This window comes from Zonotrichia albicollis, chromosome 1, assembly GCF_047830755.1.
Source record: "Zonotrichia albicollis isolate bZonAlb1 chromosome 1, bZonAlb1.hap1, whole genome shotgun sequence".
NCBI lineage: Eukaryota > Metazoa > Chordata > Aves > Passeriformes > Passerellidae > Zonotrichia > Zonotrichia albicollis.
This window is the reverse complement of record NC_133819.1, coordinates 73,411,707-73,429,422: the sequence shown is the minus strand read 5'-3', so window position 1 is coordinate 73,429,422 and position 17,716 is coordinate 73,411,707. Positions and strand designations below refer to the sequence as shown.

Genomic DNA, 17,716 nt, shown 5'->3' with positions numbered 1-17,716 from the left:
TTGCTGACTAATTTGTAAAATCCAGTCTTTTAGAAAGACCTCACCAGGGTCTGCATATAATTATTGAAATCCTCTACTAAAGGCATCTCTCAAAAGAAAAATGGCCAAGGAAATGAAATTGGAACAAAGGGTGTTCTTACTGATTAAATGTGAGGTAAAAGAAAAATTTAAATGCTAGTGGTGTAAATAGCATACCTTTTTTTCTCATGTGTATATGGTGAACTTTTCTATCTCCATACTTGGGCTGTCGAATCCCACAGTTGGATAAGGAATTTCTGGCATGATCCGGATTCATCCCAAAATTTAAATGATGGCTTGGGTGAGTCATGGCAAGCTATAGTGTAACACATACAGGAAAAAAAAAAGGGTTAAATGCATTTTTGCAAATGAAAGAAAAGCATTATCTTAGACCAGTAGCTAGTAATAGTTATTTTTCAGTTTGAAGAAAGGTTACAAAGTGATGCAGTCAATCAGAAACTTGGTTCCAGCAATTTAAATGTACGGTGAGCTATTTCAGATGTCAGAAAAAAGCAACATTTCTGCTCAATCATCAATTTAGCTAATTAACTTTCATCATTTTTTTCTTTAAAGAAAAATTAGTTTAGGAGAGAAAAAGCATGAATTCTCAATTTGCCTTAAGACTTTTGCTTACCAGCTTTGCTAACCTGATTTCAATGCATTTGCTTACTTAAAAACATATTCACTCTAACACTGAACTATAAATATTCATATTAAAAAAATAATCAATTAAAAGAGCTTCTCAACCATCCATGTTTACATTACTTAAGTATCTGTAAAACTCTCCTAGCTCAAAAAATGAAACAACAACAAATACATTATTCTTGGCAGAGTTAATCACAGAAGAACTCTTTCCATCGTGACTATAGACGACTCATTCTTCAAATGGAAGAGGAATGAGAGGATTGATCCTCTGTTCTACCTTTGTACCACCAAGGATTACCAAAAGCTTACTCTGCTGCTGACATCACCACTGCAGAAATGGCAACAGTAAATAGAATCACAGCTTGTTTTTCAGAACTCCATCCTGCAAACTCACACACTTTCTCCTTCTTTACACATACACAGATCAAAATATTGTGCATGTATAGAAGTATGTGCACACAAAACCTGTGTATAAAAAAGAGGAAACACTGGAAAACGCAAGCTGCAGAAAGTTACTTCTGACACACATGCAGGACTGGTGCTGCAGACTGTGAGCAAAGACATTCAGTAATTCATTCAAACATTGTCTGTTGCCTTCTAAGCACAAAACTTAAAGAGTAAAATTATATTTAATCAACAATAAGAACTTTCTCCAAGTCCTTTTAAATTCCTTGATAGTATTACTAAGTTTGTTGTAATTGCACATTCTGAAATTCTGCTCCATCTGGACTAGAAGACACATTACAGCTTTTCTGAATAGATAATTCACTGTAATCTTTTTTTAACCTGCCTGTACTTTAAAAAGAATATACCATGATAAAATAGGTAACAATCAATGAAGAATTATACATAAAACATTGCCTACGCCCAAGCAAATTACTGATGGTATATACATTTTTAAAAAGCTCTTCCTGCTATGGAAAATGTTTTTAGGTTTTAAATAAATGAGTGTAGGGACAAAGCATTAAAAAGCATATTTGTTATAACCAAACATGATTAACACTTCATTTTTATGCTCTCATCTCTTTTTGATTAAATTTATTCGTTGGTTTGTGTGTTTGGCCTCAATATTCTGAAAGTTTCCATCACTGCATTTTTATCTTTGATATTAAAACAAAGACAACCTGCCAACAACCAAATCCTAGAAAATGCTGCATGTTTAATGTATGTTGCAGCAGGAAAAAGCCTGGAAAGCAAATCCTAGAAACCACAAAAGCTGTGAGAAAAGACATTTCCTTAAAATAATTCGGGAGTAAAATCTGCAAAGAAAGACAAAAACCGCCATGTTTAGAAGTTAGCCCAGTCATTGGAGAGAGATGATGCTTACTTTAGAAGGAAGCTCTGAACAGAAGTTCCCATTTTCCTTCAGTAAACTCAGAAAAGGTCTAAGAGGAAAGGGGCCACCATGCAAAGAACCAGCCTCAGAGGTAATCAGTTCCAAATACGCACTAACATAAAAGGCTGCTTATGTGACATGGATGCATCTAAAACAAGTAAGAACTTCTCTCCAGTTCCTGCTCTTGCTTCTTAATAAAAAAAATTTCATCATAGGCTTGCAGAAATTTAGAGCTAAACAGAAGTCTGCAAATTTCTATTCACTAGCTACAAATGAAAAAAAGGGCAATGTTTTAACTATTCTCTTTTGGAACAACTGGCTATAAAAACAAGAAGCAGGGCACATCCACTCATCTGCAGAATAACACTGTATTCTCTATAAATACCTGAAAAAAGGAACTTACCCAGAAATGAGTACTTGGCAGTCTTTTCATTAACTGCATTTTTGTCTGGCAACACATTACAAGCAAATCCAGATCTGCCATGGGAGCAAAGGTAGGTGCAATATCTATGTGAACAATAGATATCTCTACTCAGAAGTCTCTTGGGAAAACTGAAACTTTCGGAAGATCTGCAGTACAGATCAGGTCCATCCAAGCTCTGGCAATGCCATTCACTTCAGCACTATGGATGAGCTCAGTAATATCATGGAGGAACCAGCAAGATGTTGGGATTTTCTTTTCATCTCTTACCTGCAGCAAGCACCTATCTCGAAAAGTGTAGCCTATCAGTTTGTCCAAGTGCATCAGACACTGATGGTAGCGGACATGGTGGGTGAGCACAGGAAGCATCATTGCATGCTGAAAACACAAATGCAATAAGGAAAATCATTCAGCTTTAGTGTACAGAGAATTCAGTTGACTGAGCTAAAAATACAAATATTTCCCAATTGTTACAACTTTAGTATACTGTTCTGGTTTAAATGAAAAAAAAAAAAAAATCAGTTTCCTATCCTTCACTTATCAAAGCACTTAATTAATCATATGTTTTAACCTCCACAGCCGCACCCGGACTAAAGGAATAAATACATAAACCCAGTCTTCAACTTAAGCAACTTCAATGAGGTAAAAAAATGTCTGGTCACCAGTAACAGCAAATTTCAAGAAGCTATGACTGAATACAACACTATATTTGTACCTTTTCATTGAACACCCTGCTTCAAAAATGAAGAAACACCGCTTCCCCTCTGCCTCATTACATTAAGGAAGAAACAGTTTACACCACTTTGGCCAGCTTTCACCAAACAACAGTAGGTACTCAATTTTCTAGTATAGTTGTGCCTTGCTTCACTTCCTTTTGAGGAAGAATTATGGGATTTTTGAAATGCTGTAGTCTGGCACATTTAATGTGCTAAAAAAATATAAGAAAGGTTGCTGTTTGTCTAAGAAACAGACAATGCTCTCCTGTTGGGGAAAATATCAATAAAATTGAAAAAAAACCAACAACTCTATTTTGTAACAATGGCAGTCCCCCTCTCTCAGTGTTTCTAAGGAATTCTCCACTAATACTGACTTTGGATGCATCTGGGTAGAAATAAGCAATTAGTAGAGTTTATCAGTAGAGTACTATACCAAGTATGGTATCAACATCACAATTCTTGCATAAAAATGAAGAGAGAAACAGGAGAAATGCACGATTTGAAGACTTTTATGCACGTGACTGACTGTGAACTAGTTTTTTCTAGTTGTTCCTATTACTGACATAACATGAATATATTCAAAATAAAGGTGTGTTTTAATGGCATTAAAATCTGAGGGCTGTCACAATTAATTCAGAAAAAGGATTCTGTATGATTAGAGGAAATAAGCGTATAGCATGGAGAGAAGCAAGGAAAACAAGCACATGAAGTGGATGATGTATAATTTACAGAATAAATGCTGTTACAGATTTCTGCAGGTCACTAATGACAGAACAGCAGAAAATACAAACTGATCAATGTTACAAGATCAAAAATTAAGACTAACGAATGGCAAGACTTTCTGTTTAAGTAAAAGACCATGAAATTCCTGAGAACTAAACACAGGGCTGGAAGGTAATCACAGAATCATTCAGATTGGAAAAGACCCTTACGATGATTGAGTCCAACTGCTGAAGTAAACTCCACCAACTAAACCATGCTCCACAGACCTTTATAAATATCTTCAGGGATGGTGACTTCACCACCTTCCTGGGCAACCTGTTAGGATGCTTGATCACCTTATCTGCAAAGAAATTATTCCTAATATCCAATCTTAAACCCCCTGGGTACAACTTGAGACCATTTCCTTTTGTCCTGTCACTTGCTGCAGGGGAGGACACACTGTCTCCCACCTGGCTACAACCTCCTCTCAGAGAGCTGGAGAGAGTGAGAAGGTCTCCCCTGAGCCTTCTTTTCTCCCAGCTCCTTCACTTCTCATTGGACTTGTGCTGCAGACCTTTCACCAGCTCCAGTGTCCTTCTCTGGACGTGCTCCAGCCCCTCAATGTCCTTGTGGCTGTGAGGGGCCCAGAACTGGACACAGCATTCAAAGTGCAGCTTCAGCAGTGCTGGATACAGAGGACAATCCCTGCCCTGCTCCTGCTGGCTGCACAAGTGCTGATACAGGCCAGGATGCCCTTGGCCCTTGTGGCCACTTGAGCACCTGCCTGCCCATGTTCAGCCAGTTGTTGATTAGGAACTCTTCCCTGGTCCTTTTCTCTCAGATGAAATAACCAGCCAATGTGCAAGAAAAATACTTCCTGGATCTCCAAATGGCAGAGAAATATAAAATCACTCCAAGTAGAATTAGCAATTGTTATTAGGAAGTTTTATTTTACCATGTCACTCATTTACAGTTTTTTGGGGGTATTTGTAAGAACATCCCTTTTATCTCCATATAAACTGTACAGGTGTGCTTCCTGTATGTTCCTTCAAGGAAGGAATTAATTGAAAAGCACCAAAACAACCAAACCTGAAACTGTTTCGCAGGACAACTGTGCTTCCCTGCCTCTACGTTGCACTAGACAGTCTCCTCAAGCAACGTTTAACATTCTTTACACCAAGACATGTGTCCCTGCATTTGAGGACTGAGCTACCAAGTTTCAGAATTTTATCAGCTGCAGTGCAATGAAAAAAGAACTGACAGACCCCTGGGAACACATAGAAAGACTTTGACTCTTGAAGTTATATTGACAAAATGCTGCTTTCCTGCCACTAACTGATTGACTGATTCAATCAACACCCATCATCTTGGACTATGGCTACAGAATGTTTCTGATTTTCTACATATTTATGTCTATAGAAGAGATGTTTTTAAAATATGTATGATTTCAAACATTTTGCATGTCCTTTTCTTGCTGCAGCTAGCACAGCAAGGCAGAGACTCTCTCAAGGGCCCTCAGATAGTGCCTTCATCCCCCAGGACAGCAGGTGCTCCTGACCTGAAGCTACTAAGGGGACGCAGGTGAGCTGAAATATTTTGGAATACATGAGATGCTGAACACTCCACACTGCTGTTGAGAGCTCACCAGCAACAATGGTGTGGGTGGAGAGGGGGAACAGAGGCGGTGTCTTCTCAGCATGGCCAGACCCTGCCACACTGTGTACTATGTGCTGCCCAGCTCAGTGGCCAAGTACTGCGCTTGATACACTGGGTAACTTAAAGTGAGCCTGTCAGAACTCAGACATTTTACACTTTTTTTGAACATTCCACTCACCATTTTTCCTCCCCTTTCAAGCAGTTCATTTTCAAGACAGCAAAGACTAGTGTCATTAGGGCTACATGGAACACAGAGCAAGTATAAGCTCTCTCTAGTGACTTAAAAGAGTTTCAATCTTTTAAACTGCAATGCTTTTAAAAGCAGTAGTTTTAAATCACTGCACTTGAGCTGTGCCCCCAGAGCTGATTTATGCGTGTTTAGTTTTAGTCTTCTTTAATCTGGGGAAAAGCATGTAGCAACAGCAGCAATCTTTCATTTTACAGACATACAGTTGCCTATTCTTGGCCTCTCTAAGAAATCAAATCAAAGGACCTTCATACCAGAATTAGCTGATTTAGATGCTACAGTTGCAAATGGGCACAAAAATTGTGAAACAGCTTTACTTTTATCATTCTTTGGTGTTTTGCTGTCCTTCAACAAAATGAAACAGGAATATTCAAGACATTAGGAGATGAATCACAAAAGATATGAATAACACAGAACAGTTTCAAAGTGCCTAAATTGGGAATTTACTCTGTTTACTTAAGCTATAGAAACATATACAGTTCACAATAGATTAGGGAATGGCTGTGATGTTCCTGAGCTATGCGAGGAGATATTGTGCCACTATTCTCCTTCTACTTAGAAGTATTAGTAGAATCACAAGAAATGTTTCAGATGGAAGAAAAGCAATTTTAGTTACCAGCATTTCTCTCACTCTAGAATTTTCCCCTTTGACTTCTAAGATTATAATGAAATTTCTACCTATACCCTTGCCTAGCAACCCCCCTAATTTATACTCCACATTCTTAAGCTAATATGAAGTTGCACACATTTAACTCTTAAATAACATCATGAAAGCAACTGATAAAAAAAATAATGCAAGTATATCTCTAGTATAATTATTTGGCTGTTACTACTACTCAAATTTTACTAATACAAAATTAAATTAAAATTGCATTTATTCTTACCATATCACAAAGCTGGTTGCTGTCAACTGCTTCAGAATAGGATCTGACAGGGATATGTTCCTTAGAGATGTCATGCATATGAAACAAGAGTATCTGAAAGATACCTTTCTACTGAGGCTCACCTCAAAAGGTAATTATGGCAGAGTTTCAGTTTTTTTTACTTTCTTTTAAGTAAAAAGATACTTCTTCATGCTTTGCTGTAAAACTTGGGGTGTTTTTAAAAGCTATCTAAATAGAAAAATATAATAAAATATGAATATAATATAATAAAAATATTAAAAATATAATAGATTATATAAAACCTGATGGATTAAGAGTTCCACACTAGACTCAACATTTGGCAAACCTCCAGCCTCAAACTGGCCATTCCTAACCTCTCTCCCTTGCACTAATCAGTCTCTGGCAGAGAATTTTAAATTACCTTTTTTGTGTGTATAGAAGGGGTGGACAGAACAACTAGAATAGTTCCCTAGATCAATAGATATTACTGAGGTATTAATTTCCATTTGGTTCCTCAGTCTTGAAGAAACCCTTGCAAAGGTAAATGGCAGCTACCAGGAAAGAAAATGCATCCCTCCGGTTCAGTTACCTGGCAGACATCAGAGCGTATCCCTGTTTTCCAGAAGCCCTGGCTGCTCAACTCCACTGTCACTTCACGTCTCATGGTGTTCTTCTGGCGGATTTTTTGCAGTGCTTCCTAAGCAGGGAGAGAACAAAGCTCCTGTGAAGAGCGTGCTACAGCAAAGCACAGCAATGCACACACCAGCATGTTCACAATACCCCTGTGAGGTTCAGTTTTGGTCAGCAGTTTCTAAGGCTGGCACAGATCTGATAACTCCCAGACTGGCAGATGTGCTGCAATACAGGGTAGGCCGGGGATTTTGGTAGGGCAAGGAGAGAACAGAGGTGACTACATTTTCTTTGCTGCAAATGACAAAACAAACCAGTCCAACTCATACATCCTAGATGATACATGAGTAAGAAAGGTAAAGTCCCTTATAATGAAAGCACTTTCTTCACCAGATGTACAAAACAACCCCTTCATTCATGTCCATCGCTGTGAGTACTCCTGGTCAGAACATTCAGAAGGAGCAAAACAAGCTTTGCTTTGTCATCTTGGCTACTTTGCAACAGCTCCTGTTCAGCTATGTCATTCTGCCCAGTCTGGGAAAGGGGTCAGCATTCACCAGTCCTGGAGACAATGCTGATTGCAATCCACCAATTTTATTTCAATAAAAATTATTAAATACATATTTTACCTTGACCACTGGCTATTTTGGTGGTGTGCAAACAATTTGTCTCTAGAAACCATGATAGGGTTTCTAGACACATTAAATCACTAAAAGATTTAGACAGTATCATTAAAAGAAAATATTTTCTGTAAAAATGAAATGAAAGAAAAACAGATAAAATAAATCAGCCTGGGATTAGCATCTCTTGGTTCCAATACTATAAAGCCTTGGGGTGTGCAAGCTCCCCACGCAGCATGAACTAACCCCTCAGTGCTCTGCCTTCTTCTGAACACAAAGCTCTTCAAAGCTGCAACTTATCCTGCCTCTCCATCTCCTTTTCATTACAGGGCACTTGCTCAAAGCTCTCTCTTTCCAGCTCTCAGTTTGAAGCCTGTGAGCAGGCTGGGCAGAACAGGCTCTGTTTTCTGATTTGCAGAGACTCACAGAGTAGTTCCAACAGGTGCATCTGTCCAGACACAAATTCATCAAACCTCAGACACCTCAGTAAAAAGGTGCCTAGGGTAGCCCTGGTTCCTTTTATATTCAGTGAAGGGGATAAATGGCTTCAAAAATGCATTTCTCCCTCCACTGACTTCAAAGTGAGCCTTCAGGTCCTAATTTATGCACCTGCTGTAAACGCTCAAAGTTAGGTTAGAGGAACAAAGCCCCAGGCATGACCTTGTCACAAATAATATCATTGTACAGCCTCACAGTGGTGGATGACTGATGGCAGAGGGAACAGAGATGCTGCCATCACTGCACCCCTTGTGCATTGTCAAAGGTGTGTCATTGAGTTTTCCTGAGAAAGGTGCTACAGTGTTTGCCAGACCTGGCTGTATTTCAATCTGACTGGCTCAGAAGCACTCCACAATATATGATTCATAATCTTTAAAAGCCCATGTACCAGTCAGGTAGTCCTACAGCTCCTTCTGAGTTACCGACACCTCTACTGACAAATATATAGATTATCCTCACATAAAGTTTCTGCTCCAGCCCTGTATGCCTCCCTCTTGGCAAACTACTTGTAAAACTCGTTATCTGAGATAATACAGCCTGGAAACAAAAATCAGCAGTCCCCAGCAAGTGCTAAATAACAAAGGAACATTTTATCTTCTGGAGCAAAATATCACCCCCTTACAAACAATCCACTACAATTTTACAAATGAGCTATCCATTACCCCTTAATGAAAATATGCCCATAAAACAATGATCTTCTGCTTGCTCTGTGTGTAGTTGTGGCAAAAAAATCACCTCTGTAGGGACAAATCTTTTTTTCCCCTTTACAACTGTGGCACAGTTCAGTCACAATGTTGCGGGGTTTTTGGTTTTTTTCTCCATTTACAAGTAAGGAAGGCAAAGGCTTATTTAATATCAGCATAAATAAAATGTTTACCAACACTATTGCTCACACAACAGCATACTATGCTTTGCAACAATGAAATAATTAGGTTCAATATCATATGTATCAAACACTTTCTGCAACCAAAAGCAATTCCAAAAGTGCAATTTCTGAAACTTCCCCAATAAACTGGAGAAGTCTCAGGAACCACACTCCATGATTCTCAAGCATCATTCCCAAGGTAGTCTATGATTTTATGAATAATTAGTATTTCTAATGAATAAATAAAAATACAATACCACTTAATTAAATACCATCCTGTACTCGAGAAGTTAATCTCTCCTCTGTGTATTCTTTACTCAGGTTGTCAAATTAAGAGTGCCCGATAGACATGCAACAGACAAATTCAAAGCTTCAGTCCATGGGTTTATAGAAATAGGTTGGTTTAGGCTATATTTAGGAGCCTTTGTTTTTCTGCTTTTAATTCCCAATTGGTTGAGCATCTGCAGTTAGAAAATGCTTATTGCTCATCACTTTGCAGGAAAAAAACAAAATGAGAAAAATATCTTGTCTATCATACAACAACCAGATGATTTCAAGTCAAAGATCCTAAGCAATGTCACTATACCACCTAATAAATTATGGTTTATGCACACAAGCATGGCAGCTTTTATTTCAGAAGAGAAATGTTTAAAATTATGAGCCAGTTAAAAGTACATTATGAAATAAAAATTCCTTCTCTATGCTAATTCTTGAAACCATTAATGGCAACAGCTATAAAGAAGTTATGGTTCCATAACAATAATTTCTATAATTGGGTAAAAAACTTGCAGCAGTCTGACAGCTGAAAAAAGGAAAAAAACCTCAATTCAATAACAAGCATAGATAAAAATAAAATCTCTGTAAAGAGTCTGGAATGGAAATGTTTTGTAAAGGATTTCTATTGTTTCCATAAACAGGGCAGTCATATGGCTTTATTCCATGTCAAATTACAATGTTCAATTATCAGTTATAGGAAGGTCCAGAATACCTCTCTTTGTGATAATTTCTGTTTATCAGCCTGTTTGACTTTGGGACTATTAGCCAGCAGGTGACGCAGCTTCACGTAACTCTTCCACAGCTTTTGGTATCTGAGGGACAAAACCAGAAAACAAGTATTTTGGTCAGCAAACAGAAGTGTCTCTCTCCCCGTGTTTGTCATTAGGAACACACAAGCTGCTAATAATGCACACAACATACACGAAGAATGTCTACAAGCACCTCTTTGCTACAGAAATAAAATAATCTCAATGTACTTTCTGATAGGTGGCAGTGCCTGGGTAGCTGCTCAAGCAGGGTGGGCCTGGAAGCAGAGAGGAGGCATTGGTGCTCAGAGTGACATAAAGAACAGCCAAGACCCAGGCAGACCCCAGGTCTCCCAGATCCTCACCCAAAGGGCCAACTCTGTATGCTGAAAAGATGTGCCTGCCCCTTAACTCAATTCAGGCAGATGAAAACTCCTTCTTCTCCACACTCCTACTTATCTCTCACTGCAAAGGAGTAGCACCCTTTCTCAAGGAAGTGTCTGTCCTTACATCAGCTCAAACATTTCAGTGAAGCACATAAGAAGAGCTCTACAAGTCACATGCAACGTGAAGTTACTCTATGAAAAGTGAAAAGAAAGTTTTGCTCCCTATGAATTTCCGCTGAATCGAAAGAGCAATTCAAGTTATTTCTGTGATTGGCACATACTTAAGTTTTCTGGTTTTCTCCAACCATCTAGCCTTTTCTTATTTTGGCAGTGTCTAATTACACATGAGCCCCAATTACAATGTTTTCCTTGGCGGGAGTCCCTCAGTGATCTAGCACAAACTTTCATCAAATTTTTAAGAAATTACTCCATTTGAAGACAACACCCCAACATTATATTCAGCTGCAATTGACCAACAGCTTCAAAAGTTACAGTGTGGGAGGAGCAACACAGAGAATTGTGACAGGGACCCTGTGTCCTTAAGAAATGTGGACCCTGTCCTTAGGACCCTGTGTCCTTAGGGTGTCCTTCAGGACAACCATAAATCAGATTTTGAATAGGAAACAGAGAATTAGAGGCCAGAGGAAAGAAGTTTACCCAAGTAAATTTTTACATGTATTTACATTATAAAAGACAATCTTCCCCAGCAACAACTTAGAGCAGTGGTTTTATTAGGAAGTTCTCATGTTAGTGACTTAGCAGTCAACAAAGCAGCAGCTCTTTTACTATTTCATAATCTTCCCAGCCTCCCACATTCACAGATACATAAACAAATCTTTTCTTATTGGCATTTTTTTCCCTAGGTATTTCTCTGCAGCATTCTTGAATGTATACTCTCTGCCTCTGGAGATACTGATATTTTTTCAGTCTACAAATACATCTGAAATAGTCAATACATAGATTTTTCTCATGCTCCATTCACCACACTTTTGCAATCTGCAGAACAGCACATCTGTTTTTGACAAATCATCATCCAAAAAAGAAAAATTAGTTAATGAACAAATCAACCAAAAAAAAAAAAACAAAAAAACCCACAAATGCCTAGAGGACGTTTCAACCCAAAACCAAGAACCTGAAACTGTGATCTACAATTCATATTTTTCTGCAAGTATTGACAAAGGTGAGACAAGCTTTGTTATTGCAATAAAGTTGGAGAATTAATAAACATATTACCATTACAAAAAAAATGTGTATGAGAACATCACAAAGAAAAGACACATTAGAGGAAAATCTGTTCTGTGATGCACACTCTGATGTCAGCTTGACATTTATGACAGCACCACAGAGGTCTTTCACAAAAATTGCTTTGTTACTTTGATAAAACAAAACATACCTGTGTTCTGTAAGCAGCTCTGAGGTTAAAACTCACCACAAAAAACAAACCCGCATGTAAATTTTAAAGAAAAGAAAATAAAAATGTGTGGGAAGAACAATTTTTGTCTCTTTATACTATTTTCAATGAAAATACTAGAACTTGACAGTTAGCAATAAATTCAGCATCAAAGTAGAGATAATTCTTATATTTTTGGGTCTAATTATTTCCTTTTTATGGACAACAAAACTAAAAGATAAAGAGATATATTTTTAAGATAAAACTAATGATCAAAGCCAAAAAAATCCATTTTGTTATCTGAATTAGCACCCAACATTCCTACTTCCTACCACTTTGGATTTAAAATCCTCAGCATGCAGTTGCAAAACAATACAAATGTCATACATGCACATGAGTGTTTGGGCCTCAAAACTGCAGATCTGTTGAGCATTTGCACATAAATTATCCTCTCTTTCTACATTTTTGTTTTTAGTATTGTTGCTGTTACTGTTTATTTTCTTGTCTCATTGCTGTTTCCAGTAAATAATTTTTCTCTCAGCCTGTGATCTCTGCTTTTTTGTGTCTCTCAATGAAAGGAGTGGCTTGTGGTTCTCTCATTAGTGGGAGTACTTAATTGGGAAATACCATTTTTAAACTACTGCATTGAGGAAAAAGACAACCTTAACTACACATACACCAGAGACAGGCCTTATACGGTCATCATGCAGAAAGCAGATGCCTCAGTCACTGGAAATATTCTCTGAAATAGTCAGAGGTTAAGAAAAGAACTGGGAAGAAAATCCATTAATCACTTTTGCGTCCTTTCTTCAATCCACAGCGAAACAACATTTCTTGGTCTGCCTGAAGTACTGATTCCCTCTACATTCCTTCTCTACATTCCTCCCAAACTCTAACAGGATATAAAAAGCACAGAAAAGAGCTTCCAACCTAGGAAACACTATGTAGACAAGATCCTTCAAAGCACAGAAAGAGATGATTAAGTAGGATATAGCAGTATGCAAGAAACAAACATCATGAAGTAATCAAACAGAAAATGGCTATATTATTCCTTATTAGATGTGAGACCTAAAGAGCATCTAATTAAACAATCAAGCAGCAGCTCTGAAATAAAAATCATTACTTTTGCATATGATGCACAGCAGTACTGGTGAAGTGATTATCTGAAATCTCCCTGTCAGTCGCATAAGACTCAAACAGTGATTTGAGAAATTTAAAAATATCCATTCAGGGCTGTTTAACAAAATTACCTAAATACATCCTCTAGTTCATAAATCTATATGCTGCAGACATGAGGAAGCCTGCGTAACTACTTGTCTTTCTCTGCCTTCCTGTTACACTCTTCTGTCTCTGAAAACCTGCCATTGACCTCTCAGAGAAATAACATGGAGCTTGAGGAACCACCTTTGGCTGGACCCAGAAGAGCTGTTGTCAGGTTAAGAAGTTTCATACCACACATGCACACATATTTACTTCAGCAGATCCTGAACTATTCCAGAGAAAAAGTTACGCCTCGTATTTTCTAATTTGCAGGAGCTTGTGTCCGATACCATAAGTGCTAAGCTTTGTACTGGACTCAACTAAGCACATAACCAAGCCCTATTTAAGGCACAAATGACAACAGTAATGAGTTCCTGAACAAAAGAAAGAAGGAAAAGCATCTTACTGAGGATCTCCAGCATAACTGAGTTGAGCAGGTCGTATCCCAAAGTGCACAATAATAGGGAAAGTAATTACATCAGGATTGAATTGTTCGCGGTCTAGTTGATCAATACGAACTGAGCTGGGCTTCTAGGAGAAAAAACACCAAAATACAACTAAATTGACAGCAGCTCCATGGAAGATTTACTGCCTCAAGCCCACACTATCCAGGAAACATGAAGCAACAACATTCCAAACTTGGTAAGATGCACATTAAACTAATCATTAATACTATTATAAACATCTGGCAACAACAATAACTGAAACAAAGTTAATTGACCTAACACTCAAAGAAAAAAAAACAAAAACAAAAAGGCCTTTTAATTTAAACGTTCAGAAATTTACTATTTCCAAGAACTTGAAACAACTTTCTCTGGTCAAGCATCACACCAGAAATAAAAATTAGGATTAGCATTCTGGTGTCCAAAAACCCACATGCCTGAGCAGTTTGCTAAGATCAGTTTACTTCTCTAATTTTAGTTCATAATTTCCCAAAGCAAATAAAGGCATTATTAGATCCATTCAATCACACTGACTAAACAGCATAAAAAAAAATGTGTCACACTACTCTCAGAAAAGGCTCCTAGGCTGATGTGTACAAGGAGGAATATAGTCTTGTATAATGAGGAGACTTTTGCCCTTTTAACAGTTCAAAACAGAAGTTCTTTTCATTGTTAAAAAGGACAGTGCAAAAGAAGGCAACTTCTGCTTCAGCTCTCTGAACGCAGAGAGTAAGTAATTACTCGTCACTGTGGCAGACATGCTGCTCACAGTGCTTTTGATCACTTACCCAGCATATTTAAAAACTCAGCTGAAGGTGCACAGTTTGTCTCCAAGTAAACAACTTCTCCATTACCTGTCAAGCTGCTTTGTAATGTGCCTGCTTTCTCCCCCCTTTGCAATCAGCTGGATGGGGCCAATATATTTTGCTTGTCTTGGGTTTCAGAAAAAGGGCATTACTTCTAGTTACCTGCATCTCAGAACTTCTCATTTAGCACTGTAAAGATGCACTCAAAGATGAGTTTCGGTGTTACAGAAACAGCTCTCACCATTCTCTTCACAAAACAATAAAAACTGTGTCAAGAACAAAGCTTTTACCCTCCAAACCACCTTGGTAGAACTGTTCACAGGAATAATTTTCTGCAGGGAAAAGCAAAGTCAATTCTACATATGGCCACAGTTCAACCTATTCTAAAAAAAAAAAAAAAAAAACCTCTTACTTAAATACTTGGCTTTCAGATAAAGAAATATTTTCCAAGGGAAAATGCTTATCAGCTTCCCTTCAGACAAGATGACTGAACATAAAGTTACATCTCCCCAGGCAAAAAAAAACAGAGGAAAAAATAAAAAAATACATTTATGTTAGTTAATAGTTAACTTACTTAAATTAGTTAGTTAAAGATGATGGTTTCACAAAAAAAAAAAAAAAAAAAAAGAAAAGAGAAAAAAGGTCTTCCCCACAACACTTCTTATAAAAAAGGATTACAACAAAAAAAGCCCTAAAGAAAATAATGGGTATGATTTGTACCAGACAGAATGTTGTCCTCTAAACAAGAGCTTAAAAGTCCTGCTTTTTAAGGACTAGGTTAATTTTATTTTTAGGGAGTTGTTTTTTGTTTTCTTTGGAGATTGCACAAAACCAGCTTGAGAAGTTTTTGTCTCCTCAGAAGTTGTTTGTTGGTTCTCCCTACTCTTAATATTAAATTAAGGAAATTCTCCCATCTCTGTAGCTCTTAAAAAAGCAGCCTTGATACACCACTCCTCTGAGAACCAGGTCATCAAAATACAACTAACAGAATATTAAACAATAATTGTATTCAACATATCAATTATAATCAATACAATTAAAAAAATACAGGCACAATTTAGATACCTCAACAGAGGCAATGAACTACTCATAAGAGCAAAAAGGACATCTTTCCCTATGCATGTAGCAGGGTCTGTGTTAAATGTGTGACCTCAGGACTGCTCAAAACCAGACTCCTCTTCATTTCCATGACAGTTCCTTGCAGTCGTCAATCAGTTACACAGCTGTTCACAGAGAGCTGACAGCAACCAGACAAAAGAACTTCTCCAAGACCTAATCACAACTGCTCCCTCACTGACAGCTATGAGAGGGGTGTAGCTGGGTTATGCTTTTTTATTTCATCATGAACACCAGCCTCCTCTCCTGTGCCCTTTCTGAAGGTTAAATGAACAAACAGCAACATACAGAAACATGGAGTATAAATTGCACACCAGCAGACAGGATGCAAGCAAATTAGATGTTATTCTTCCAGAGCTTTCTCCCTGTGCTCTATTAAAAGTGCTTTGATAGACTATCCAATAATCACAACCTTCCCTTTAAAGTCACATCAAAACCAAAGAAATTCTAACAGAACAGAGGCCTGTTATTTTTGTTTCCTACTCCAAATCTCATCAATCAAGGCTCTGCTGACATTAGAACAAAACATGAAATAGCATGCAGATGCAGTACAGAAGTATATTAATATATACATATTTCTACGTAGTAGCGAGAAAACCATCAATATTTTAGGAAGAATGAAGTATGAAAGACGACTAAAATTTGTGAACTTCTAAATCTATTCAAACACAAAGTTACACTGAACTAATGAAAGACGACGAATAAGCAAAATAATTTTAAATAATGCTGAAATACTGTTAGTTGTTAAAGTGGGATTCATATCTATTATACGTTTTTTCCCTTCTCCATATTGCACATACATACACCTCACACTGAAAAAAAAAAAAATAAAACAAACACATAAAATCTAGATTTGATCATAAGAGGAATTATTATTTCTGAAAAGATTCTGTGCAACAAAACAAGATTCTGTGTTTTTACTTTGTTGTTTCAAGTGGATATAATTGAATTGAAGAGCTGTCATTTTTTAAAACAGTTTCAGATTGTCTCTCCAACAGAAACTGTTTTATCTTCAAATGCTGTAAAATGCATAGGTAATAGTTTCATACTCTGTTTTTCACTTACATTCATAATCAGTCCAGTATGCTGCAATGTACAGGAAAAAATCCACAAACTAAGAAGAATGTCATTGCAATCTTGAGAGAAAAGACACGTTCTAATGATGCCATTATAACATGACATTTCAAAGCGCTACAGATTTCCTTTATGCTTACATATTTTGATGTCCACACGTCTCTAAAGACGCTGCCTTGTAGAATGCAAGGTTTGCCAGTAGAAAATCACACAAGATCTCAGAATTAACGCTATGGCTCACAAATCACACTGCTTTGTACATACAGACACTTAAGAGTTCCGTGACACAAGCAAGGAACACATATGCGTTCCTCCATGCTAAACAAAAAAGGGAGTTTTCAGCTAGCTGAAATCAGCATATCTTCAGCAAAATAACTGAAGTTATATCAATGCATAGCATTTAGACACTGGCAATTGTGGAAAGGCTTGTACCTTGTATCACAGAAACCACAGGCAAGTTAAGGCTATTCAGGTTTTCTAACAATTTCTATTATGGGATTCTGGTTTAGCAACCATTTTAAGCAGCTGAGGTAGAATTTTCCATAGTGAGGGTTCACGTGTATTTTTGTATTTTATGTTTCCAGAAACAGCCTAATTTTCTTGTTGTTTCAAAAGTTTTACTTCACTCAGAATGAAATCAGGGGGAAAATAATCTGACCCAAGTTGTTATTAGCTTATTAAGTAGTTTAGTAATGTTATGCTGCCATACTTGAAAATGTGAACTGGAAAAATGTATTTAGCATGTCACCCTGCTTGCAGTTTGGGGACGGATTTTTCAGTAGAAAAACTAGATTCCTTCTTAGGCAGGGTACCAAGTTACACTTTTTCTTCAGAAACAAAGAATTTCTGCTACGAGCAAAGGACGAAAATGAAGTCAGAAAAAGAAAGGTATTACTACTGACAAAGCTGCATGTTGGTCTCAAATATTAGGTCCAAAATATGCCTCTAAGATACTCTTTTGGACATTCATCTACTCTTGTG

The 17,716-nt window shown here is 37.4% G+C and overlaps 1 protein-coding gene across 2 annotated transcripts in view; it reads right to left on the bottom strand.

Annotated features, from left to right (window-relative positions):
- The window catches only part of DROSHA (drosha ribonuclease III), a 71,084-nt gene that overhangs the window by 26,844 nt on the left and 26,524 nt on the right, over positions 1 to 17,716 (bottom strand). For both annotated transcript variants that reach the window (XM_005481658.4, XM_074545117.1), the window contains 5 exons: positions 13,703 to 13,827; positions 10,227 to 10,326; positions 7,215 to 7,322; positions 2,691 to 2,798; positions 196 to 334 (listed from right to left, as the gene is read on the bottom strand). In XM_005481658.4, the coding sequence (XP_005481715.1) occupies positions 196 to 334; positions 2,691 to 2,798; positions 7,215 to 7,322; positions 10,227 to 10,326; positions 13,703 to 13,827 (580 nt within the window). The remainder of the gene's footprint in view (positions 1 to 195; positions 335 to 2,690; positions 2,799 to 7,214; positions 7,323 to 10,226; positions 10,327 to 13,702; positions 13,828 to 17,716) is intronic.